Genomic DNA, 26,507 nt, shown 5'->3' on the forward strand with positions numbered 1-26,507 from the left:
GAAATAGCACAATTTGTAAGAACTGCACTCTGATGAAGTCACTGCGTCACTCTCAAATAATCATTAATATTCCAAATCATTCCCTAATAATGACCATTCATATATTTAGCAACATTTTTCTTTTTTAAAATAAAGGAGTTCTACTTGGAAACATTTCCAAGTCAAAGTTTGATAAACTAGCACATCATTAAGAAAAGAGTCGCTGGCAGCCATATTTATTTACAGCAGTATTGCACATTTATTATGAAAGCATAGCAAATTTTCAGTGCAAAATACAAAATACTTTTTAAAAAAAACTGGAGAAAAAAAATGAATGCTACATTTGAACTGGGTCCCGTGAGGTGGACATAGGTCAGCTTCTGCAGGCTCCCATTGCAAATGTCCTGACCATGCTGAAATATGGAGTCTGTCTAAAAGATGGCCCCCGCTGATGCGAGAAGAGTTGTTCTGAAATAAAAGGCTATACAGTAAAAGTGTGTACAATAACGCTAATGGAACAAAATTACAGGTAAAATACTGGAGCTCCCGGCGTGACCAGCCAACTGCGAGGGGAAGTAATATACCGTTATAAACATAAACACGCAATGCATAGTAATCAAAACACGACAACCAAGCTCTCACGTTCACTCGTTTTTTTTTAAAATTTGCTCACAGGTTTTCTTTCACAATGCTGCTCACAAAGTCTGACTTAGATACAGTACAAAAGAGGATCTTTGGTCTCATTCACTGATTGAAAGACTCAGTGGTGGTCTTTGGCACTGAGTTGATTTGTTTCAAAGAGGTGCAAAAACATGAGGTTGTCTGCTGAAGAGTGTACTGTTTTGACTGTTGTCACTCACACCCTTACGCCTAGGTGTGGCGAGGGGAATGAAAAGTGAGTCCACCACACAATCATATCAAAACGTTGATGCGTTACTGTTGGCTTCCTTTCTCAGAGGTCACTTCTGTAAGCGATGACTTTTTGGCTTTAAAATTCCTAGTACTATTCATTTCAGCTCCTGAATCTACTCCAAGCTTTTAACTGTCCCACAAAACGGTTATAAAAGCGTGCTTTGCAATAGACCAGCTGCTGACAAAAGCTTGCTCTTTGAGGAGACGTATTGCATTATGGGAAGTATGACTGCTTGATTTAACAATATAAATTGGGTGAAACCCACAAAAGATGGCACACACCAAAGTAACAAGTACAATGCCCTGAAGAACTCCATGTCTTTCCACCATTCACACACATATCCTTATTAGCCACGGCTACACAAAAACAGTCTTGAAGCCAAAACACTTGAGTGGACACTAACAGGTCGGGTGGTTATAGTCCCTGTATCAGATGTACACGTACCTCAATATTGTGGTAGAGTCAGTGTAAAAAACAACAACCTGCCTTTGAAACCCTGTTATCCTGGCTCCAGTTCATTCGGTGGTTTTTCATTGACAAAGCTGCTCTCCCCTGTGACAGAGTCTTGTGTTAGATGATCTTTAAATGACCTGGCACTCCAGTGAACAAGCCTACCAGGCCAACACTAATGTTGTGCTGGAAAATTAACACGCATCTGAAGGCCCGGGCCTGCCAAAGGTTACAACAGTGAGGTGATTGATGTTTTGGTGCGTCATGAACAAGGAAAGCTTAAGACCAGTATCAGTTCTTTTTTCCCCCCAGCCAATCAGATGTCATTTTTCTTTCTTTTCCACAAATCATGCATAAAAGCATTCACTTTTAAATCGGAACAGTATTCTACACAGCAATTATCTGTAAAATTGAGTCATAATGTTTTTTTTTTTAAAAAATACATGTGGACAAAAATTCATTTTGCAATATCAACACACAAAAAACGGAAGTGCCACATTTGAGACCAAGAGGACCACGCTAGCGAGCCGGCACGGCCTTTGCAGGAATGTCTGAGATATACTGCCATGCTGCCTAATAACCACTTCAACATAAGAAATAAGAAATGACATCTATACAGAAATGTACAAATAAATAGATATAAAGTGGAACAACAAAAAAAGAAAGAAAAAGAAAACCAAAGAGGATGAAGAGGAGAAATGTTTATCTCCGTCACAGGGCTTAGGCCCTGGTCAGTCCAGGCTATCCGTTTTCGGCTCAGCTTTCCATAGTCATGCAGGAAACTCTGTTTGTTCAAAAAACAAAGATGAAAAATATCCGTGTGCTGCAGATTTACAGAAACAAACAAACAAACAAAAACAAATGCTCTCCTTGGTTCCGCTAATATCCCAATCTTCAATCTCTGATCTGGTTGAGCTCATCACACCAGAACCCAAAACCAAGTCCAACTGTACAGGAGTTCCACAGGAGTTCCACAGCCATTATACAAGAAGGCAGAGAGAGACAGCAACTGCACGTGGCGAATGCGCGCTGGTCATATTTACAATAAGTACACTGTACAAAGTTCAGATGCTACGGGGTCTGCTAAGTTTCCCAACTGTCCAATCAGTCATCTCCTCCTCATGATGTACTGAAAGAGCCGTCCAATCAGAAGGCCCAGGAAGAGCATTACGCCGGGCCCGTCTGGGATCTGCTGCCGTAACCGGGCGAGGACGGCCTGTCCATTCCCACCTGCAGGAGCCTAGCAAGCGGAAAACAAAGATTGGAGGGGTTAATGATGAGATAACATAAACCGCAGGCTAACAGGAAGGCTTGTTTTTTTTTATTTATTTACAGAGGCAGCTGGGCTCATGTGGAAGTAGGCAGACGAGAAAGCAAATCGCTGCTGGGCTTGAAATTACTCCCACCAAATTGCTGACGAGGTAACTTTTGCTAAGTGCTTCAATGAGCCCCAACATAAACAATGAACACAAGCTAGATCCTACAAAGATTGTAGCATTGGCTAGTCTTTAGTGAGTAGTACAGTACTTAAACGTGGACCCAAAGGATAGATCCAAACCATTGTATATTATATACACAGTATATACTGTATATTCACTCCAATGGACTTTGTATGGACTTGCAGAAAGCTTTGCGAAAAAGATTTGTCCTTTTTTAAGGCATATCCTCTTTTTATTTGGGGGAGGTCAGTGCGGTCTCGGGTAGGTGGGCCGGCGAGGTGGTGGTGATCTAAGAGCCGGGACCTCGGCAGACTTGGCAGCGGTGTGAGGCCGGAGCAGGTGTCTGTTTTGGCTCGCCACGCCATGCTGTGCCTTGCCTGCCCTAGGCCGCCAGCATACACTCACACTCGCTGCACTGGCACAAAAGGAGCCACTGCGATAAGCGCATGGGCACGTCCCCATGGGGCTCTTGGCAGGAGGCGTGCGAGGAAACCCACTCCAAAAACACACACACACACACACACACACACACTTCCCCTTCAGAAAATAAAAAGAGTGGAACGAGAAAGAGAAAACACACACACACAGACACAAACACACACACTTCCCCTTCAGAAAAATAAAGAGTAGAGCGAGAAAGAAAAAAACACAAGCACAAACACACACACACACACAATGCACTGCCCCCCTCCCCCCATCCAAACTCCCTCCACCACCACCACCACTTGATTACCATCTCTGACTGCCAGGATTAAGCTGGCTCTACTTAGGAGACGGACACAAAGAGACAACAATAACAAAACAAAGTCAACAAAAAGAGCAGGTAAACGCCCTCACGCTACTTCCACCTCGCTGACAGGTGTGTGAGGACTTGAAAGTCGTCTTGAGGGGAAATAATAAGGACCCCAATGTACTGAGCGCATGGCATGAATTAGCCCTTGCTAACGCGCTGGACGCTTTTCTGTAAACAAATGAAGAGGAAAGGGCAACCACTCTTCCCCGATGAATGGTGAAAGGTTGTGCCAAAAATCACAACGTACGCCGTCAAAATTGTGTTGCTGTCCGCTTGGAGGAAACGGGTGAGCAGGAAGTGGGATTTTTTTACAGGAAAAGCTTGACCACTCCAGTGAGAGCGACCTGGAGCACTAGCCCCACCCTGCTAATGGGAACAAGTTATTACATTAGGTAGAATTAAAACAAAGACGCAAGCTGCTTTGTGTGGGGTGTTGCACACTGACCCTCACAACCTCTGACAGAGTGCACTGGGCATGCACTGCTATGGACCCTTTCAACAAGGTAAACAAAAACAATGCTTGAACGTTCTATTTGGGCCCCAATCTACTTCCTCTGCATTAAGATAACATATGGAATGTTAAAAAGGAAGTCTTGTGGGGCCAACTATGATGCTGATAATGGAACTCTCTTGAAAGGGTCCATAGAAGAGAGATGTTTCGATAGGGAAAAAGAGTAAAATGACAGAGGAAATGGTCCGTTTAATGAAATGCAATTAGCTTCAGCCCATGTAGTCCCTGAGTAGCTGGAACTCTTTTGTGCTTGAGACCTGTACCAGTCCTAAAGAACTCCACCAACTCCTCTTTACGCATGCAGAGCTGCTGGGCTTACGGCAGTCTGCATACTGAAACACACACACGCTCATTTAGCAAAACATTATCTACAACACCAAATCTCAGTCACATTGAGAAATTAGTCAAACGCTTCTCTTTTTTCCACTTCTGAATGTGACTGTCTTCTAAGGCGTGACACTAGGACGTCAGACAGAGCCTGAGTCATCTCAATGGAACACTGACTCTGCCTGTGCGTGTGAGAACAGTGAAAATCTATAAGACCACATGCAAGCCAAACAGAAAGCCACAACTTACAGGGCCAGGGCGCTGAAAAACAATCCTCGCGAACTGGGAGCACGGCCCAAAATTTGGCGTAGATGACATGCAATTTCACTAACTTGCTAATATGTTTGCAGATGTCTGTGCAGAGCTGCCAGAGAAAGGCAGAGAACTAACGCGATACAACTCAACTGTGCCTGTGCTCTCACTTTACCTAAAAGAGTTATGCAGCTGTGAAGCGAGCTCACTTGTGAAAACACACACACACACACACAAACAGATGGCTTCAGAATCTATTAAAACACTCACACTCACACATGAACACACCGACCATGCACACAGATAATTTTATATAGATAGGGAATCTCAGTTGTTTCTCATTTTGTCATCTTTTTTAAACAGCCTGTCAAGTAAATAGAGGGTAAAATGCTGGTCTCTGTTAAGTACTGTAGAAGTAACACCAAACACTAGTGATGGGTTTATATATGGGGGGGGGGGGGGGGGGGGGTGAGCTACTAGCTCTGTCTTCAAAATGTGTCAGATGGCGGCGTCAATATAGTTGAGTTAAGCACTGTACTGAAATCTTAACCATTAAAGTATAATGTTTAGAGATAAATATGTGGGTATAAACAAGACCTGTAAAAAAATGATTCAATTATTCAAATGGGTTTTTGTTTACAGATCACCAGAGAAAGCCAGTACTCTAGTCTAGGGTTAATGGGGGTGGTAACCTAAATGTGGAAGCGTAGGCCTACTATTTGTCTCCGTGGAGCATTTGATGGCGTGACTCCTTTTGCATTATGCTACAAGGACGTCGTTAGCGTTTGCGGTAAACAGTGAGATGGGAGTCATGTTTTTTAACTTGTGCATTATGGGCTCACCTCAATGATAAACCAGAGAGGTTGCCTACTTTAGAATAATAACCTCTTCCCCCGAAGCCTCACATCTGCTCTGCATTATCCACCCGATCGCTCCCTCGCTCGGTCACTGGCTAGCGTTAGCCTCTCAACAGCCGCTGTCCACTAATTCCCGCTACCAGAGCCCACAGCGGGAATTTCCTCTGATACAGTCACCAGTGTTAAGGGTAGGGAGAGGAAGGGGAAGGGATTAATAACACACACCCACACACAAACACACACACACACACACACACACACCCACACAAATCCAAAGTATGCCAGCCGCCCGCATGCAAATCCACTGTGCACCTGCAAGTCCTTCCCAGAAGCCAGAGTTCATAAACTAAATGCTATACCAAGTGCACAAAGTGAATCAAAAAAAAAAAAGACAGCAGGAGGAAAGCATGGCATCCTAAGGGCCCAATCGCAGAGAAACACTGGTGGCAGCAGCAGTGGTGATGGACACAAAGCAGGGCATCCTGATGGTCTGTTTCTGTCAAAGACAAGCGGCAGCAGCAGTGTCAACAGCAGCCGAAAAGCGACAGCGGCAGTAGCTAGCCTAGCGGCCCTTGGAACCTGTGTGCAGACTGACTGACCCCCGGAGATAATGACAAAGAGCGGGGCGGCTAAGGCCAGAGTGTGTCTCCATGGCGCTGGAGAGGCGGGCCAGTTGGATAATTACAGCCCAGAGTCTAACCACAGGGTAAACATAATGAAGCCGGCGTGAAGCCAGGCACAGTCACGTAGCCCCGCAGACGTTTGTCATTGGCCGGCCGGCAGGCAGGATGCTACGCTACCGCTAACCTTCTCCTACCCCCTGCTACCCATCCCACCCCAACCCTCCCAACTCCTGCTCTGACCACCTGGTCCGCCTCCTTACCCTGCCGCCACACGTGTAGTAGTGCTTGTTAGCAGTGACACAGAATGGAGGAAACAGACACCAGGCCTTTGTGTGTGTGTGTGTGTGTGTGTGTATGTGTGTCTCTTGGCTCTTCGATGACTCGCTTCCTGTGCTGCTACACACACACACACACTCACACACGCACAAACACACTCAGTCCACAGCCTCTTACTCACTCATCCCACATCTACTTGGTCTCCGTTCAGCCTTCTGCAATCTCTTAATCTCTCTTTCTCTCTCTCATTTTTTCAGTCTCTTCTTTATTTTTTCTCTTTGCCACTGACACACTGAAACGCTTGCGGTCTAAGCTGGAGTGAAGAGCTGTGGGGAGTCCGACCGAGAGAGTCCATCCCAGCAGTGTGTCACTGGCCCCAGGCATGGCTGCAGGGCTTCGTCATGCACACATGTGGACAACAGAGGGGGAAACTACTGGACAGAGGGGGAAACTAGAGGCAGCTCAATGTGGGGTACGACTCATACGGAAAAAAAAATACTATTGTTGGGGTGTGTGCATGCACCAGATAAACATCCGTATATGACTTGAGGCTTCGGCATTTGAGGAAGCTCTACTCCCTGAGATTCCGTACTAACATTTGGTCTTCCAAACTCCAAACCTCCATTCCACCAGTTAAATGCAGAACGTCCAACAGAAAGATTTGAACCAACGGGTCATCCAGAATGTTCTGGTTGTAATTTGGTTATTGTCAGAACACACATGCTTCCTGGAGAAATAGGAAATGAAATGCACAATCACTCACAGACGGACACATTGTGTGTCTTCTCTGGACCCTACGTGGGCACACATACTTTAAATTCAGAATGTAGTCCATTTTCAACAGGGAAGAGAGTACAATTGAGAAAGATGGCTTGAGAACTTGTTCAAGACTTGCTTGAGAAACATCTCTTTCTCTCTCTCCTCCTCTTGTAATCTCCAGTCTTATTCCTTCTGCTCTGAAAAAGTTTGAGCTGGGTCACATTTTCCTGATAGACTTGAGGGCTATACTACGAAGTGAGGTTACTGGTTTACCCATGTAAATTCAGGAATAACCGCGCTGACCTCCAAACAACACGTCTCTTTGGAAACAACAGCTGCTCAGTGCAGTGTCCTTTTTAGGGGTCAGTGGTTACTCCCAAAGTTACCCGAGTTAGCCAGTCACCTCACTTCATAGTACAGCCCATTGGTGACATCGTATGCTCCCTACAGGCGGTTGTACGTTTTTTTACACCCTAAAGATGGTGTAAAATCCACAACATGGCCACAAAAAGCCAGCCAACTTTAAGAGCTGACGGACTCAGAAACAAACCCGTGCTAACAACCAGCACTAAACCAAACCAGGCTAACCACACTTTTCAGTTAGGGGAAGGAGGGGGTGGCTGAGGACTCCTTCACTATCTGATCTGAGAACAGCCTTGTGCTGAACTAGACCACTGACAAGGACGGTGCTTCCTACATAGTAATGGTGGCATAATCAACCACTATGCCATTGTCAGGCAGTGGTGAGGAATAGAGAAGGCAAAAGATAAAACTCCTCAGTCCAGAGAAAAGTCTACACTGTAGTACACAGGGCACCTTATCTTCAGTATGTTGATAGGGAGTAGTCTTTAATCCTGACTGTAAATAAAGTGATGCAACATAAGGAAACTGCCAAAGAAAATCCAAGAAAGAAAGTCTGCTCCTGTTTTAACAGTATGCACATCCATTACAGCGGTATCTTTCCATTATAAAATATATGCAAACAGTTTTGCATCCTGCATGTTGCCGTCTTCTCTTGAAGTGTGAATATAATGAGGAAAACATGTAAATATTAAACTGCAGATCAAAGACATGATAGCACCTGGCTGGAAACAGTACAATTGTGACAGTTTCCTTTTCTTTTTTTCTTTCTTTCAAAAAAAAAAAAAAAAAAAAAAGAAATTCCCTTGGTCATAGGTAAGCAGACGTTGCTCCATACTGTGAAACATTTCATCACCATCCTGACTTAATCCTCTGGTTTCTCTGCAGGGCTGTCAACAGTCATTTCTCGCATCTCTGACAACCTGGCTTACAGTACTCACCCCACGAAAGTACAGGTGGTCGAATTCATCGCCGATGCGCCGCAGCTCCTGAGCTATCTCCTCCGGTTGCATATCCCCCACACTCGTTGCTGTCAGGTGGGCTCTACAGAGGGGCAGGGGGACAGACCATAGCTCTGCAGAGGACATGAGGGTAGACAAAAAAAACACAGACACAATAAATATAATACAGAATTTGATATAAACTTCAGCATCCTTTTACACAAACATGTTTGGATGGGGCCTCCTATGAGTCACTAAAGGAGGTGAGAGGCGGGTGGGTCCACAAGGGCAGGGACGCCGCTGGGGGGGTGGGGTGGTGGGGTTAGGATGATTCTAGGGCCCAGCACTGACAGGGGCCCCCCAGAGAGCCCCCCCAATAATATTATATATTATCAGGGGGCCCAGAATTATTGTCTATCATAGGGCCCAAATTATCTAGCAGCGCCCCTGCACGAGGGTGATGTGAACATGCAGGCATGCAGTTTACTACAAACTCTTCTCAGGGCGTTCTGGTCCAAGTGTTTTGTCATGAAAACAAGCGAGAGCATTTAGAGTATGGGACTGAATTTTGAATCATTTAGAGAACACATTTTGGGTTTATAGCTAATAGCAGAAAGCCAGTCTGGCTGAACTTGCGCTGATCTCTTGTAATGACTCAATACATTCTGCTAGTTCTCAAACCCAATCATAATATGACCACAAGGCAGATTTTCCTCTGGACTGTCGTATAGTATATTATCAATTTCATTCTCATTATTACTCAAACACTAACGCAATTCAAATATTCACAATATCTTGCCCAACTTACTTTGACCAATAAATGTTTATAACACCATAATTACTACAAATGTGTCAATTACTTATTTGGCACAGACTTACAAAGCAATTAAGGAAATGGCCTATCTTTGTTTTTCTTCTTATAACCATATATTTTTGATTGTTTGAATAAATTAGGATGTCTAATACAGGATCTCATCTTTTTTAAAAAAGGATTTCAAATGTGTGTGTGTGTGTGTCTTGTGTGCTCTGAAATCTGAAGCACTTCCAAACACACAAAACTTCAGTTGCGCAACCAACCCAACCTGGCTGAGATCAGATAAGTTATTGTTGTTTTTAAGCCATTAAGAAAAGCCTTTGTGAAATGATGCACGTGAAACACTGTAGCGGGTGATTTCAGTAGGAGATAGCGAGGAGATCTCTCCCTTCTATCTATTTAGCTCTCCATAGGAAAATGTCCAGAGCTGGAACTCTGTCTAGGGCACACAAAAGCCACAGCACTCTATTTTGACTGGAGTGGTAGCATCTACTAAGCCCCCTGCTTTAGGGCCCCATCATACAAAAGATTGTATTTAAATGAAACAAGCAAATAGGTTCCCTCTATCATGCCCACAGACCACACTGATACACATGCCTGGTGGTCATTTTGTTTAAAGTTCGGGGAGAGGGTTGAGAATGGTTAAAAAAAAAGGTATCCTCCACCCCCACCCTCCCTCCCACATCCAGATAAACCGGGTCTGGTTAAATAAATGGAAAAACACAGAACTTTTGTACATGGACGTGACTGTATATAGGCGAAGGCTACTGTGGATATTCGGTGATTTTTCAGGTGTGATGTTCATTGCCCCGTCAAAGAGGGCGTTTAAAGTGCACTATACATGCATAGACGTCATGCAGAAAACACGCGGAGGTAGAGCATGGTGAAGAGACCAAATGCTACTAAAGCTGCCAGTCATCGACAGGACTGCATTACACAGTTCATACCGGCTTCGCAGCTTAAAGGAAGGCTTGTGATACCAGATCCTCAAAGGTGAGGGTGGACCTTGACGAGGCACAGTGACGCAGTACACTTGTACACGTGCATGCAAGACAACCGCCAGCCAGGGGGTGCTTACCATGACTCGGACCACTGTGTTGAGTTTGAGACAAGCTGTGCATAGCATGAGTAATGACTTGACTAGACAGACTTGGCGTTTGTGTCGACTTGTTCGGCCTACAGGACGGCGTCAGTGGGGAGCTTGGTACAGAATCAGACGAAACATATCCACTGGAAGAGTTGGACACTGTTCGGTGACCATGGGAATTTTGAGACATGGTTGGTTCAGATCGGCACTGGTCCCTCTCAATCAGCCGAGGTCTGTCAAAATGCTGGGGTTTAGAGTCTGCTTCATCCACCGGATGAGTCTCTCCGCTGCTCTCTCGCTCAACTACGGTGGTTGGGCCATTCGCCCGGTGACGGTCCTGTCCTCTGCAGGATAAATACAGTGGATTGTTACGCAGTTTACTTTGAAGGCGCCTGGGTATTTTAACATTCATCTTCATATTAATCACCATACAGACTAGAACCATCGCATGGACGTCTGAATTCAGCCATAAAATTAGGAAGCTGATATTAACCAATTCAAGAGTGGCGATCCCGACTGCGCTCTGTATGTTTTGTTAGATTTTCGACAGTCATAAACTAGTATGTAAAATGTTTCCGCGTTTAAACACAACACATCCACGTGGTTTTGATGTAGAAATCCAAATGAGTTTTCCTCAAGTTTTTTTTTTCCTCGTGCGAATTTTACCGAGTCAGTTCCCCGGCTCTCATTGTTCCGCAGAGCTGATTCTAGCTTGTTTGAAAAAAGGGGAAAAAAGTCGAATGGCTGAGTCGTAGCGTTGTTAACAACTGCGTCACAAATAAACTCCAGTTTAAACCAAGTTTACTTCCTAATTCTCCCTTCGACGTGAACGAATGTTGTTCCCTTTCAGTTGCCTTAACTAAATACATTATAGCCGTCCCTGGAAACTGACAGCTATGTTGTCTGGAATACTGGAAATAACAGTCAAAACAAATTACGCAAAGAAATGTGAACGCGCAATAAAGGCAAATATCACCTGTGCACTGTATCAGCTTACAAAACGTATAGGTCGACTTACTTTGTATGATGAATGTATAAAGCTGTAACTGAAATGTCAGACGGTAACTTAAGGTAGCCAAGGAATCATTTTAAAAGCAAGAGCAGGGTGCGGGTTGTAACAACATTGCTTTCAGAGGCTCGTGTGTTAGAGCCGCTTTGTTATGAAAAACTTCACAGCTGCGTCAGAATATTCATAGCGCCACGGCCAAACGTGTGGCGTGCGTTTGATGTGATTGGATCACCGCTATGCTGAGTGGCAGAGCAAAAGACAAACGAAATGTATCCAAAGAAATTCCCTCTAGCTCGTCTACGGACACCGTGCTGCCCCCAAGTGACAGTTTAGTGTACACTACCTAATGAGACTAATGAAACGGGATGGCACGAAGAGGAATATGAAAACAGTGTATCTCTCAAACCCGTGCGCGTCAGTGAAATACCTGCAGTTGACACTCGAGCAAAAACGGTCGTTCCAACTTTTCTTGTCATTGGGTAATACTTGGCTCCACATTTACGCACGCGGGTGCAAGCTGATTGACGAAAACTGCACTATTGTAGCCTATCCAAGTCTTTATGTTGCACGTATATATTCTATTATGTCTACATATTATAAATACGTACAGACTTCCATGTCTATTGCCTCTCGCATATGCCGTTCGTGTAGATAATATCAATACTGTTGGTGACATCGAGCTGAGTTTCCAAAATAAACTCACTCGGGGTAGCCGAGACAATATGTAGCTGCGTCCCCTCCGCGACGGCTAAGCGATGGAGCAACAGTAAGATCAGGGACCGAAACGGATTAAAAATTGATTAAATATAAGGCGTTTGTAACATCAACATTACGTGTGTAACCTGCTTTTGCACGACATAATGACCAATCTAAATAACTTCGTAGCTCGATTCGTATTGTATTCGAGAAAATATTCAATAACATCTTGCGGTTTCCATTGGAGTTATCTTGGTGTTTTGTTTACTAAGTGTAGGCTACAGCCTTTGTATGTTTTGTGCAAAACGCGTGCAACCAGTTCGCTTTCTCTAATCACAGCGTAGAAGCGTAACGCTACCGGTGAATATGACTGGGCTATCTGTAGCGAGCGCACCTCGGCATTTTGGTAAGAAACTAAACATTGTTTTAAGTTCTAACAAATCGAGAAAGGTTAACATTTCATGCACTTACCTATGCAAATGTGACATGGTCAACTGGGTCAAATGTTTTTAGGGATCATGACAGCCGTGAAACTGACAAGACAACGAAAAACAAAACAATTCCGACCCGTCTGACTACGTGTGAGAAGCAAAAAGCCTGCGACCGTTAAGTCCAGAAAGTTTCCAGTACTGTTTCCAAACGTGAAAGAAATGTTCTTAGGCTAAGTTCTCCGTGGAACCAGCCATCTCATGTACATCGTAGTCACAAGTGTATTAGTCTTTGTTTCGTGCCGATGAAATAGTCCATCTCCTTAGAGAGATTCACTGCGTCTGCTTTCCTCAGCGTCCCTGCGTGTCTTGAGGCGCAACTACGTCCCGCCTACACCGTCTGGGTGGGGTCAGGTTTTTTTTTTGTCGTGCATCACTTTGAAAACTACACAACAATGACTCAAATTATGAAGTGAACGCAGTTGTGTGTGAAAGTAAGTCTGCACAGGGCAAAACCTCAACATGATCCACAGACAATGTCATGCGTAAAGCAAAGCAGTAAAGATTGGCTGCGGACAGGGGATGTCCATCTGTCGTTTTAGCTTCCTCTGATTGTGGCTAGTTTTCGAAAAGTTTGTTGTTGACAGTCAATGAGATTGTCAGCAAAAGTATCTCATGATTCTTTTCACATCCATTTTGGTTTTAGGATATTCACTTAGTACTGCAAGGTGAGCAATGTTTGAACATGTTAATACCCCCTTCATATACAGTTTATTACATAGAACAAAATGCATATTGAAGGGCATTATGTCATTTTAGTATGAGATGATGCAAGCATTTTACTACGGATTTATCATACATGTATTGTACAAGTATGGCAAGTATGATTTCTATTCATCAACTTTAGCACTATGTGTACAGACATGGGTATCCAGTATAAAAACTTTTGTTTTGAGTTGTGTTCAGTTTTCTGTTTTCAGTTTGAAAATGAGATCCCAGCCCGTGTGTGTGTGTGTGTGTGTTTGTTATTCTGCATTTCTGTGTCAACTCAATTCTTACGGGTGGTGTCAGCAACCTTTCGAGACGTAAACACATTTGGAGAATGACTACTAAAGTTGGCAGTAAGATTCATCTGCAATATTTGCTCACATATTTCAAAAATCTCTTGCTCACTTGCTTGCATGTGACAGACCTTCACCCACATATTCTCAGAGGATTTGTAAAGGCACTTGTTAGCCAGCGATTTTTGTAACTGATCTAAGACATGAAACAAGGTCATGATAGGTTGTATTTATTGAAATTCTGAGCAGTATTATGGTAACTTTACAAACCTAAAATACATCACATACCTTGGCAGACCATGGCAACTGTAAGCATAATATCTGGTGCATGACCACTAATGAAAAATATTTCAATAATAATTTAGGGAAATACATAATTACAATATAATAACAGAATGAAGAAGAGCTGGTGATCCTTAGACACGCTTAAAAGCAAAAGAGAAATAGACAGACATACAGGCCACAGCCAGAGACTTTATCAAAATACGCTGTAGAAGATACAACATCTCATATAGAAAACATTTGGAATGATATTCTTTTCTGCACCATTTGCAACTGAAATAACGGCAGTGAAGTATTCAGAATACTTGGTCAGAGCTATGGTTGAAAGCTGTGAATGGTACACAGCAGAAGATAGAATACTGTCCGTCACTAATACTGATGACATGACATGACGTGATGATGACAGCTAGATTTCTTACATAACCAATGGCCTCACCTATCCCCGCTGTTAAGGCCCCTTTGTCGACCCGTTACAGCCCAGGTCAAATGAGTTAGACGATGACATAAAAGGAACAATTTAACTGACCAATCAACCAATTCTGTCTTGAAAATAATTGGTGTGAATAATTACTTAATATTAATCTTAGACTGGCAAACTTCAGGAAAAACTCAGGAATCAGGTTTATTCTGTTACAAGCAAATGGTCTATGGTCTATGTAGCCTAGGCCTCTAGGGCCTAGGTTGGCCTGTAGCCAACCTCTCCCTCTCTTCAGTTCTCCATCCTTCTAATCTTAGTCTTCTTCTGACAAACATTGCAGTTTAGTTACAAAAGGAACAAAAAAACAAAGGAAAAAAATGGCGGCAAAACAATCCCACTTGATTGGTTCTCCACTTCGCATCAGACACACCTACTCACACCAACTTCACACCTATCTGAATAGCATGAGGAGAGATATCTTATATATCATAAATATCACTTATAGAATGTTCCAAACATTCTCACAATCAAATCATTACAATCCTTGTACTGAGACTATCACAATGATACCAAACATGAATATATTTACATTTCATGACACATGGATACATTATATCAAGGTAACATCCTTTGTCTTGTGGACCTGATAGCCCTTAGAACCAGTACATTAGCATTTCATTGGGGGAGGGGAGGGTGTTTTTGTTTTAAACCAAGAAGGGCCACATGGCCAACTGAAACTAGTCTAGAAATTAAATTATTATTCATTTTAACCGTAAAATTATTGCTATCAGTCTAAAAGCAGTCTTAAAAAGTTATCAGCAAAAAGAGTTTGTGTTGTATGTGAAAGTTGTGTGGAAAATGCATTGGCATAGGTCTAAATCAGGGGTTCCCAAACTTTTCCACGACAAGGCCCCCCAAATACCATTAGGTTCTGGCCAAGGACCCCCTTGATGTGTTATTAAACCCATCGACAATACTACGGCAAATGTAAAAATACATTAAGCTAATCCTAATAATTATTTTAGCAACAAGCACTTCGCGAGCAGTGTGTAAAATTGTATTTGGGGCTTTCTGCTATATGAAAGCTATCACGTTACTATTATTCCCAGCCATTATCATGGGAAATATAATGTTAAGATATGCCTAACATTATTCTAATGGCATTGTATAACAACCCTCATAGTAATAGGTATATTTTAGATTTTTCAAATGTATTTATTTGTTTCTTCAATTTTCCTTCCAACTTGCTGAGGCCCCCCTGGCACCCACTTTGAAAACCACTGGCCTAAATGGTCCTTTCATGAAAAAAAAAAAAAAAAAAAAGTCATACATAACAGAACATTCTGATAGCCTGGAGATATAGGCTATATGGATCATGTTTTAGTGTATGACTGACATCCCTGTGAATCCCATGGCAACAAAGACACAACATAAGGCATATGCAGCAAAACAAAAACAGAAATCGAACTTGACTTAATATATAATTAACTCCACACGTGGTGTCTTACAAGGTAACAGAGGCATAATACAAAGTCTATCTTTACAGATGTTAAAATTCCACATATGTAGGCCTGTTCGCATGTCCAGTTTGGACAGTCATACATTAGTAGTGAGTTAGTTGGTTTCCCTCGTCCACTCTGGCCGGCCTCAGAGCTTCGAGAGCATTTTCTGTGCTGACGGAATCTGCGGCTGGGAATAGAAGGCCCATTCGGCCCTCGGGTTGGCCACTCCAGCGATCGGAGCCTGAATGCAGCACGCCGGGATGTTGAAGTCCGACACCACCTTCAAGGCCACATCCTTGACAGACTTGCAGAGCTCCAACAGCTACACCAAAGGGAGGAAATGACAGGAGACATGAGTGCTGTACGGAAGGGTTAACGGCCGCTGAGGTGTCCTGTTATACGGAATTAATGGACGAGGGCGAGAGGCAAAGAACTCCGCCATGCGCAGCGGAGGAAGAGTCCCATTGGGACACAATGTCACTTCTGCCAGTGTGTCCTGGTCAAGATGGCAGCAATAGTTACATTTAAGAAAGACAGTGAATGGACAACATGAGACATAGACACAGTCTAGACACAGTCCAGAGACACCAATAACATACTAATACACAGACAAAGACTCAACAAAGGCTAAGGATGGCTCAAAGAATAAATTAAAATAAAATAGAACACTATAGGCAGCGACACTGTTCCGTGTAAGCTGAGTTGCAATGATGCAAATGCATAGCAAACTGTCAGCAATGGGCACACAATGACAGATTAAACAAATGAAAAGATGTGACAAAGATGGAAGAGCTGTCAATCAGCATTTCAATATGTAAATTTGATCAGCTATGTCTTTGCATGAGTAATTTTGAGTAACTGATGTAGACCACTGTATATTGACCAATTAATTATTGATGTATTCATTATATATGTTCCTCTCTATTCACAAAAGAGGGCATGTGACATTTTCATGACAGACATCACCTGACATACTTGTAATGACAGCCACTGAGGTCTCATCATTCAAGCCTAGTTTTGCGAAACCCCCTTCATTATTTTCCTGAAAACAGACTTCTGAATAGTGTAAAGAGAATATGAAACTGATGCTATCTGTATGCTGATAACATACTGTGTTTTTTTCTGAGGGACATTTTTACTGTAGAGTGGGCCATGTGAACTTCTTGTAAATGGTCCAGAGAGAGGAAATGTGTTGGTACATGCTCTCTGCCCTAGATGTAACGTGATTTCATGTGAGTCACAGCTGTTAGTTAACACACTGATCATCGTGGAGTAGAGGAAAATAGAACTGACAAATTGCACTTCACTAGTCTCCAACAGAGTGAGATTACAGTCCATCGAATACACACCACCCCAGTCACACTGCCCTGACCAATGACACCCACTGCAGATTTCTCATGAAAACTTTCTCTAGAACAGATAATAATCAGACAAAGTGTTACAGTAAGGGTGTACAAATTGACAGTCTTAAGTGTTTTAGCAAGAACTGTCAACTGACAGTCATATATACTTCCTGAGAGACAGTGACTGTCATAATAAATATACAAGGAATCTCACTGCTTTGTTCAAAGATATGAGAGAGATATATAAAAATGCCCAGAAGTATGGACCAGCACCATAGTTTCTTAAACGAATTTCAAACATACAATCTGTCTACTCAAGAGTACCTACTGGTAGAGCCAGTTCCTAACATCACTGAGGTGATGGGTTCCTCTGGAGACATACATACACCTATTCAGGTGAGATGCATCAACACATGTAACTACTAAATAAAGTTTCCTTTTCCCATCCAGTTACATTCACAAACTTTACAACTCACGCCCTCTAGTGGTCTTTCTTAAAGATGTGGAGAAAATGTAATAAAAATGTTGCACTGATTAATCAGAATCTTATGACTAAAATTAGAATTTGAATTAAATTAGTATAGAGACAAAATACCATGAACAACACAGGAGAGTGGAAACACAAACACACTCCAGGTAGGTCTTATACATATATTACATATAGTACTAAATGGGATCTTGAATGGCCACTTTATCAGTATTTGTCAATGAAAACCGCCTTCAAGTTTCATTCCCTTCCCTTAATAACCTGTGGCTTTTGCTGCTTCTTGGAATGAGGCTATGCAACACCTGGGTTTTTAACCATATACAGATAAAAGGTGGAGGGATCATCATAAATTAGCTCTTGAGCTCTGCCCTCTTCATTTTCTGACATTTCTATAGCCTCGCCTGGACAAAAAGCCCACTCATGGTTGCTCTATTTGTGTAACCCTGCTTATCTGGGAAACATAAGGGTCTGAAATCTGCTTTGACATGTCTGACTCAATAGTCCTCTGTGTGTGTGTGTGTGTGTGTGTGTGTGTGTGTGTGTGTGTGTGTGTGTGTGTGTGTGTGTGTGTGTGTGTGTGTGTGTGACTAAATAGTCCTCTGTCCCATGGAACGCCTCAGGTGTGACGGCCAGTGTTGCTTGTTACTGGGCTCCCTCTTCCCCCCTGTCTGGAGATGAAAGGACACCTCAGGCCTGAGACTACTGCTGGGTAAGGCCAAGGAGTGCCACTTCTGAGCAAACACAAACAGAGATGTGATAAAGATAAAGATAACAGAAAGAGATAGAGATAGATAGAGAGAGAGAGAGAGAGAGAGAGAGAGAGAGAGAGAGAGAAAAAAAAAGCAAAACTGAGGTGTTGGAATCACTCCCTTATCTGGAGATCCCCACTGGTGTTTACGGTGAGTCGGTGATGAGTGAGGTGTATAAATAGAGGAAAAAATATGTGAAAATCATGTGCATGTGTGTATTATGTGTCGACATGTGTGCTTTAACTTGTGGATTTGACCTCATGTGACTGAGCATCCACAAGTGTGAGAGAATGTGTTCACATACATATGAGGGTGTGTTAACATAGTTAACACAGTGTGTGAGCATGTGTGTCTGTTATGTAGAGACATATATTGTATAAATATGTTTACATACGTTAATTTATGTGAAAGGATGCATGCATGGATATATATATATATATATATATATATATATATATATATATATATATATGGAGTGTGTGTGTGTGTGTGTACGTGTGTGTGAGTGTGTGTATGTGAGTGTGTGTGTGTGTGTGTGTGTGAGTATGTAAGCATGTGTCTGCTATGTAGATATATATTAACATACATTATATATGTGTATATATGTGTGAGTGCCTGTGTGTGTGTGTGAATGAATGTGTGTGACATGAGTCCTGGACAGTGAGTGTTTCCCATGCGGCCAGCTGTGACAGACCCCCGCGGCTCATTATTGACGGGTGTAATGAGAGAGCTGGCCGCCTAATGACACCGGCATTCTGAAGGGCTTGAGCCACACTGAGAAAAGTCACACCAGCGTGTCACCAAGGAGGACCTCCCTTTGTCCATCATACCACCACACCCTGGGGGTTTGGCAGGAGTAAACCACACACACACACACACACACACACACACAGAGAGAGCGAGAGAGTGTGTTTGTGTGTGTGTGTGTGTGTGTGTAAGAGAGAGAGAATGGAACATATCATTGATTCTTCAGAGGAGAAGACAACTAAAGACAAAATGGGGGACATTAACAAATCTTTTTTTCCCCTCCTCTTATCAAAACTGATGAGAAAATATCTTGCTAACACTACTTCATTTTACAATGCAAATACATACGATGTATTCACATCAGACATAACAGTTATGACTATCAAATTAAATCCTCTTCACGTCCCAGCACCTTCAAACATTCAGTTCAATTCAATTTAGACAGATAGCCCTTGATAATGGTGTCACAGATCGTTTACGCTGCCTGATAGCCTTTAGCACACACGACTGTGACCACTATGAGTGGACAGAGGAAAACGCGTGTATGTGTGCCAGTGGAGGCCTATCTCGGGGGATGATCGTGCAGTGTAATGACGGACAATCGCACGGGCAAGATAATAAGGGCGGTGGGCCGGCTCGTTTGCATGGTTTGTTTCATTGCAGGACACACGGCGGCGATAAGCAAAGATGGTAGCCCTTATCTACATCTGATGCGTCGTCACGCAGCGATCACATTTGCAATGGGCCTGCATGTTACATCACAACAACACATTCCTGCGTTTCTGGCTTCATCACCATCCATCTCCATACAAACGTCCGTCTGGAGACGCGAGAGAGTTGTCGGCTTAAAATACGTCCATGGAATGGAGCGGCATGCCGTGGAATCCAAATCGGGGCATTTGCTTATTCCATTTAGGAATTTTCCTAAAACCCGTGGTGGTGTAAAAGCGGAAAAAAAAAACGCACAGGGCGCTGTTTGGACAGCGAGTGGCCATGTTGGTTTATGGCCATGAGCAAACAAGTCATGGTGGCCTGCGATTGGACAGGGCCAAGCCGGCTCCATTGTCCTCTCAACCCTACTCCAGCATGCTCAGAGGTGAGGGGACAGCTCTCGGGGGACAGCCATCTATTTGATCGCAGCCAACTGTGAACAACTGTTAAAACCCAGAGAAATATAGAGGAGGGGTAAATAGCGTGATCAATACCAGCACAGCTGCAGCTGGCATTCCCCCACAGTCACTAAACACCACAGAGAATCATTACAAGAGAGGTCAGGTCAGCGGAGATACACTCTGCAAGAAGAGAGAAGGAGAAGAAGAAGGAGGAGGAGGAGGAAGAGAAGAAAGAACACGAAGAAGAAGAATGAACATGAAGAAGAGAGAAGATGAAGAAGAAAGAGAGAGAGAGAAAGAGGAAAGTCAGTCAAGTCAAGTGTTCAGGGTTCAGAGTTCACCTCTTATCGCAACACCTGTTTTCAATTCTCAGTGCCCAGATGAGATTACTCTTGTGATGAGTCAGGCCTGCTTGCTCAGCAGTTCTCTTAGAGTCTCAGAGTCTGGGTGAAATCCACCAGTGGTCTATACCTATGTGGTAACGTGTACATTAAAAAGGCCCCTACTCATTTATGCACATACACTATTTGGACAAAAGTATTGGGACACCTGGCCATTACTGATGTTGGATGAGAGGGCCTGACTTGAAATCTCTGTTGGTTCATCTCAAAGGTGTTTGATCTGGTTGAGGTCTTCTTGAATTTCCCCTTGGGGATCAATAAAGTATGTAAGTAAGTATGTAAGTAAAGTTTGTAAGTAAGTATGTAAGTAAAGTAAGTAAGTAAGTAAGTAAGTAAGTAAGTATCTATCTATCTATCTATCTATGTCAGGGATCTGGTGCAGGCCAGACGTTATTCTACACCAAACTCACCCAATCAAGTCTTTATGGACCTTGCTTTGTGTACCCTTCAATAGGACCAGGCATGAATTCACTGAGCTGTTCAGAAAGAGCCATTCTTTCACAAATGTTTGTGAATGCAGACTGCATGACTAGGTGCCTGATTGTATACACTTGTGGCAATGGGTCTGAATGAACCTGTGAATATTGACCCAATCCTGGTCATACCAACTTGGGAGCAGACATGCAGACAACCCTGGTGGACCAGATGCAGCATACTGTTACCTGGGTGCGGATCTGTCTGCTAGTGCTTGGGGTCAAGTACTTATGCTCCAGGTACCAAGCCCTCTCCTGGTACACCAAACTAGTGCCGTGCAAGAGGCAGAACTGTAGGGACACAAATAACAGACAAGACAGAACAGCTTAGACAAATATGGGCAGAAATATTAAAACAAAAAAACACACATTTCTTTCCACTCTTGGCATTTCCTGGAAAAAGTACAAAGAGTGTGTGTGAGTTCAGAACCTCAAATGTGTTTTTTATGACACTCGGTGGGGTGGTGATAGGAGGGGGGCTGGGTGGTGGTGGTGTGTGGGGGGGGGGGGGGGTAAGAAAACTGAACCCCTTGCAGGATGTGCTTTCAGCTAGAAAAGAAAGGCAGTGGAAAAACAACAAGTGGCAGGCGGGCTAATATCTCGACTCTGTTCAAAGTGACAGTGAGAGAGCACAACCACCAGTGCACATCAAAGAGGTGGACAGGAAAAAGCAGAGGTGGCTGAGCTGAGGTGTCTTCAGTTCTACAGCGTGGACACTCGTCTCCCCCCTGAGAGAGAAAGATTTGACGTGACCTCTACACTCTCGGCCGGAACGAACTGGCCATCAGGGACTGACATCAGTTCAGCCTATACACCTTTTAAGTTGTGCTTGCGTGCTGAGCTGCAGCCGATTAAGCGAATGGAACATTTGTGTATATGTACGTGTGTGTGTGTGTGCGCGCATACATGTGTGTTCAAGCATGCATAAGTGCACACGTGGGTGTATATAATTAAACATGTACGAGAATAGTCATGTGTATGTGTCCATTTCTATTTTGTGTTGTTATTCATCATCATCATCAACTTTTACTGCCAGACTCAAGGTCCATTCAGAAGACACAGACACTGCATTTCTATAAAAGACATGTGTTTCCACAGTGTTGATTGGTATCGTATGCCACTAAACCTAGGATTTGCCAGCAGCATAACAATGCTGTTCAGGGGACAAATTAATTTGTAGATCAGACTCCTCAATAATGCCTGTAAGGTGCTGACCCCTGCATTACAAAAAAGGTATTATCTACCAGGGACAAGAAACGGTTCAAAGAATGAAACGAAAACCGGAAACAAACACAATTTTTGGATGAACGTGACCGAAAACGGGAACAAAACCAATTTCACTTGTTCCGGAGTGAAAATGCTATTTTCAATTTTAGATAACCGGTTCATAACAGTAGATTAACCTTTCTTTGAATATTATTCAAAGTCCATAGGCTTGGAAAGTCACCTGCCCACACAGTATTCCCCAGACCCCTTATAGGATGAATTTAGTAAGATTCTATGAATCAGTGTCTCCCTTGTAAAATAACGTCAGACCTCATCTCATTGAGATGGGGTCCGGGAACTACACATTCATTTTCTCGTATTTGAGATGTGGTTTACAAATGCCGTTTATTGGGCGCTACGAATGTCAATCAAATGCGCTGTACGTAGCTCATAACCGCTTCGGTGTGTCGTCATCGTCTTGCTGTCCCCCTCTGTGATTGGTTCCTTCGTTAAGGTGAAAATCGCGCGCAAGGCAGCATGGGAAAACCCAGGCTAATAATAGGCTAGAACTACTAGTTGATAAAAAGGATTTTCATATCCAACCCTATCTAACTGCCTTTTTAAGTATGTAGCCTAAATTACTGAAACATTGTGTGAAATAACATAGGCTACCAAAGAAAGTAGGGAAATAGTAGCACCACACATGGGTTAGGCTATTACAGGGCTTAAAGTAAGGACATTTTCTTTGCCTGAAGTTAGGCTATCAGACATTTTTGAAGATCTAATATTATATAGGCTAATTGTCTACTTTCAAATCTTACCCGCACCTGAATTCAGGTACAGTGTTTTTAACAGTTAGCCTAATGTGCTTTGATTATTTAAGCTTTAAGGCTGTTGGGCAAAAAAGCCTATAGTATTGTTCCAATTTGTAAAGGCAATGTCATTTTTATAGGGACATTATTAACCGTTCTTCTATAACGTTCTAACTGGTTACCATTTTGAGCAGAGGCCTTGGAACACTGGAACAGGAATGAAAAGATAATGTTTTTGCTCAGAACGAACCGAAATGAAAATCTGAAGAAGTTATCAGTCCCTGTTATCTACATTTCTATATCTTAGCATCTTTCTGTGCAGGTGTTTATAAATGTATGCATGTGTGATATCGGTGAGTATGTTGTTCCAAGCCTATTTTTAAAACTAACTTATTATTTTATTCTTCTTATTATTTTACTTCTTGCTGTTTTACACCTACCTACTAAAGCACACTGAATTTGCCAATTTGCCTGTTAATATCCACATGTCTCAATTTGTGTTTGAATGTGTTACAATGTGGGGAGAGGCCCTGAAGATTATTGAAACGGTGTTGTCTATGGCTTATATTTCTTTTCTCCTGTCTGGAATTAAATTGGGAGATTCCAACTAGGAAATATGGAATGCAGCCATATTCCAGATGGAGTCAGCTGGCCTCCACTCCCACAGAGGGCCTACTCTAATTGTATGCCATGGTGCCAGGGCAGGGGTGCCTTTACCAATTAGCCACAGGTAGTGACTTCACCAAAGCTGTTCCTGTCAGTCAATACCATGTGACCTAACCTATCCCAACAGTGTGTGTGTGTGTCTACATTTAGGTCATGTGTGCATATGTGTAATTAAGTGCAGGTACCGATCCTTGGTATTTGGTCAAAGCGATCACATTACTAAGCCTGCCACACAGACAGCCAAGCTTTCTTCTCTACCCGTTCACTCTCTCACGTTCTTCCTTGTATGCAAACCAGAGAATGTGAGGTAGCGAGTAAAGCTTAGCAAAGACCCATCACCAACCTATTAAGGCTCTTATCACCTGGGTGGCATCCCCAAATGGTCTTTGAAGGTCGACACCGTTTTGGTATGCTCATGTCAACCTGCTGTAGAGCAAAGCCTGGAAGTGACTGAGTGACACATACCCCTGCTCATCACAAACTGAAACCGCCAGCCATCACACGCAAAAGGGAAATGGCCACTCCCAACTAACAGCATAAAAGCAGTTGCAGTCATCGAGACAGTGCGGTCACAGTGCGGTCACAGTGCCGTAGGAGTGGCGCTTCTGGCCGTTAAATCCTACATCTCAGACTATGAGAGACACGTTGCATATCACGGCAACGTTTTAGGAAATAAGCTTATTTGCCGTCTCCAGCAGAGTTAGATAAGAGGATGCATACCCTTCTCTTCTCTGTGCATGCAGTTTCACTGGCAGCCACACTGTCCTGAAGTGGACTGGGCGCCGAATCCAAAGATAATGACCATGGTCTGGCCACCTCGTCAACAGATGACTAAAACGAGTCTGCAGCGAAAAATAGCCAGAGTTGCGTGCGTGTTCTGGTTAACCATTCGAGGGGTCACTCCGAGGATGGACAGCCCGAGGACGGACGACACGCTGAGTTTCGAGGGCAGGGCTCCGGAGCCCCACAGTGATATTTTACAGGAACTTATTCCGCTGCACTGATTTAACACAGCTGAGAGCTGGAAATGCTTGAAGTGGTAATGAAATGCACTGTGTAGCTTCTATGAAGACAGAACAGGCCCACCAAGCGCAGAGAAAATCTCACAGACTGTTGCCCCTAGGATAATTAAAAATAAACATATATAAAAAGCTTTAAACGACACAATGCTTAGACTTGAGTGACTTTTACAACAAGCTGTTTTTTTTTTTTAATTTTCCATCATATTTTTAAATAAATTCTCTTGAATCAAATCACAGATTCCTGTTGAGTTCCTGTGTGTGCACCAGAGACACACAAAGTGAGGATCAGAACAGAAATAACAATGGCGAACAGAAACAAAACAAAACAAACACCAAGTGAGACCCCCTCGAAACCTCACAGAGCTCTAGGCCAGTCACATGATTTAGTGAGGGATTCACCTCGTCTTGTGACCCCCTCCCTGCCTCCCCCGTGCTTCAGGGTGGTCATGTGACCTGTGTGTGTGTGTGTGGTGTGTGTTGTGTGTGTGTGTGTGTGCGCACTCTCCTGAGGCTCTCCACGGCCCCACAGGTGTGTGATCATCGATCTCTGCTCTGCGGTCACAGGTCCGGTTCCCTGGTCTCCGTCTTTCTCCAGTGGGCCCAGCTGCAGTGAGGTGTCACTGCTCCAGTGACACTCAGATGACAGGAGAGCACATGATCCCCTCAGTCTCTCCCTGTGCCTCAGACACGCTACAGGAAACCAACTGTGGCCCAGCCAACCATGACAAGAGAAACACTCCCCTGCTGTAACAGTAGCACTGAGAGCCACTGAGAACCACTGAGAACCACATGGCTGGATGCGCAATTCAGTTACCACAACTATCATCATCTGGGAATAGATCATATCTGACTATGAGAAAAACTTAAAGTAGCAAAATCTAGTGTCAATTCAAACAAAGCATAGACACATTATGCAATTGTGTATTTTCCATTGATTCCAACATTTTTCAAAAATGTTCACAAAGCAGGATGGATAACTGAGGCATCTAGACTGGACCCAGTCATCCAGTCAAACATCTGAGGCCAGGGTCTGGATAAGAGAAACTCTGCATGGAAAAACAGACTGGTGTGTCCAGGTATTAATCAAGACTGTTCTCTGTGAGCCTGAGATAGCTCGCTTTTAAAGATTCCCCACAATACCGTGTTGTTCACTGTATTAGACTTAAGCAATAAGCCCCGAGAGGCCGTAGTATAAACTGATTTTAGAACAGCTAAGGGGCGTTGTTAGGCACGACGCGCAAGCGGAGAAAAAGCACAGCAACGAGAAATGTAACGATTTATTCATAGATAATCATTCTTCCTCCAAGAAATATATTTCCTTTGTCTAAATGGTTGCCAAGCAACATCGAAACACAAGTTACTACAGAACGAAATGCGGTCAAGGTGTACCTGTATGTTTGTGTTGGATTTTACATTGAACGCGATGCAGCCAATCATAATCAAGGACCGGAACTATCCGTTTTAGAATTTGCTATTAAGGGCCCCTAATCTACATTTCCAGCAGCCAATCCAAAAAGCTAGGGTTTAAAACAATAGACTGCACATATCAGATGTGAGTTGTGGACGCATTTATGCCAAGAAAATAACAACAAAAACAAAAACATCGACCAACATAGGATGTCGACAGACCACTAAAGCATCGATGTAGATGTCTCCATGTGTGAAAAGGGCTGCTCAGATACAGCGAGCAGCGACCCCTCAGTCGCCCCACA

The 26,507-nt window shown here is 43.3% G+C and overlaps 3 protein-coding genes across 5 annotated transcripts in view; 1 reads left to right on the plus strand and 2 right to left on the minus strand.

Annotated features, from left to right (window-relative positions):
• The window catches only part of anapc1 (anaphase promoting complex subunit 1), a 112,128-nt gene extending 105,230 nt beyond the window's left edge, over positions 1–6,898 (plus strand). The window contains exons 50-51 of the transcript XR_006023401.1: positions 2,678–2,763; positions 6,678–6,898. The gene's annotated coding sequence lies outside the window, so the exon portion shown is untranslated. The remainder of the gene's footprint in view (positions 1–2,677; positions 2,764–6,677) is intronic.
• On the minus strand, positions 215–13,375 carry bcl2l11 (BCL2 like 11). Its single transcript, XM_042066289.1, has 4 exons — positions 12,558–13,375; positions 10,373–10,725; positions 8,481–8,614; positions 215–2,582 (listed from the first exon to the last, which is right to left on the minus strand). The coding sequence occupies exons 1-4, from the start codon at positions 12,572–12,574 to the stop codon at positions 2,451–2,453; spliced, it is 636 nt and encodes a 211-aa protein (XP_041922223.1). The 5' UTR covers positions 12,575–13,375; the 3' UTR covers positions 215–2,450.
• A 2,186-nt stretch (positions 13,376–15,561) lies between these two features.
• acoxl (acyl-CoA oxidase-like) overlaps positions 15,562–26,507 on the minus strand; it is a 39,884-nt gene continuing 28,938 nt past the window's right edge. For all 3 annotated transcript variants that reach the window (XM_042066288.1, XM_042066287.1, XM_042066285.1), the window contains 2 exons: positions 21,279–21,380; positions 15,562–16,099 (listed from right to left, as the gene is read on the minus strand). In XM_042066288.1, the coding sequence (XP_041922222.1) occupies positions 15,923–16,099; positions 21,279–21,380 (279 nt within the window). In that variant the 3' untranslated portion in view covers positions 15,562–15,922. The remainder of the gene's footprint in view (positions 16,100–21,278; positions 21,381–26,507) is intronic.

Source organism: Alosa sapidissima, chromosome 16 (assembly GCF_018492685.1).
Source record: "Alosa sapidissima isolate fAloSap1 chromosome 16, fAloSap1.pri, whole genome shotgun sequence".
In the NCBI taxonomy this organism is placed as follows: domain Eukaryota; kingdom Metazoa; phylum Chordata; class Actinopteri; order Clupeiformes; family Clupeidae; genus Alosa; species Alosa sapidissima.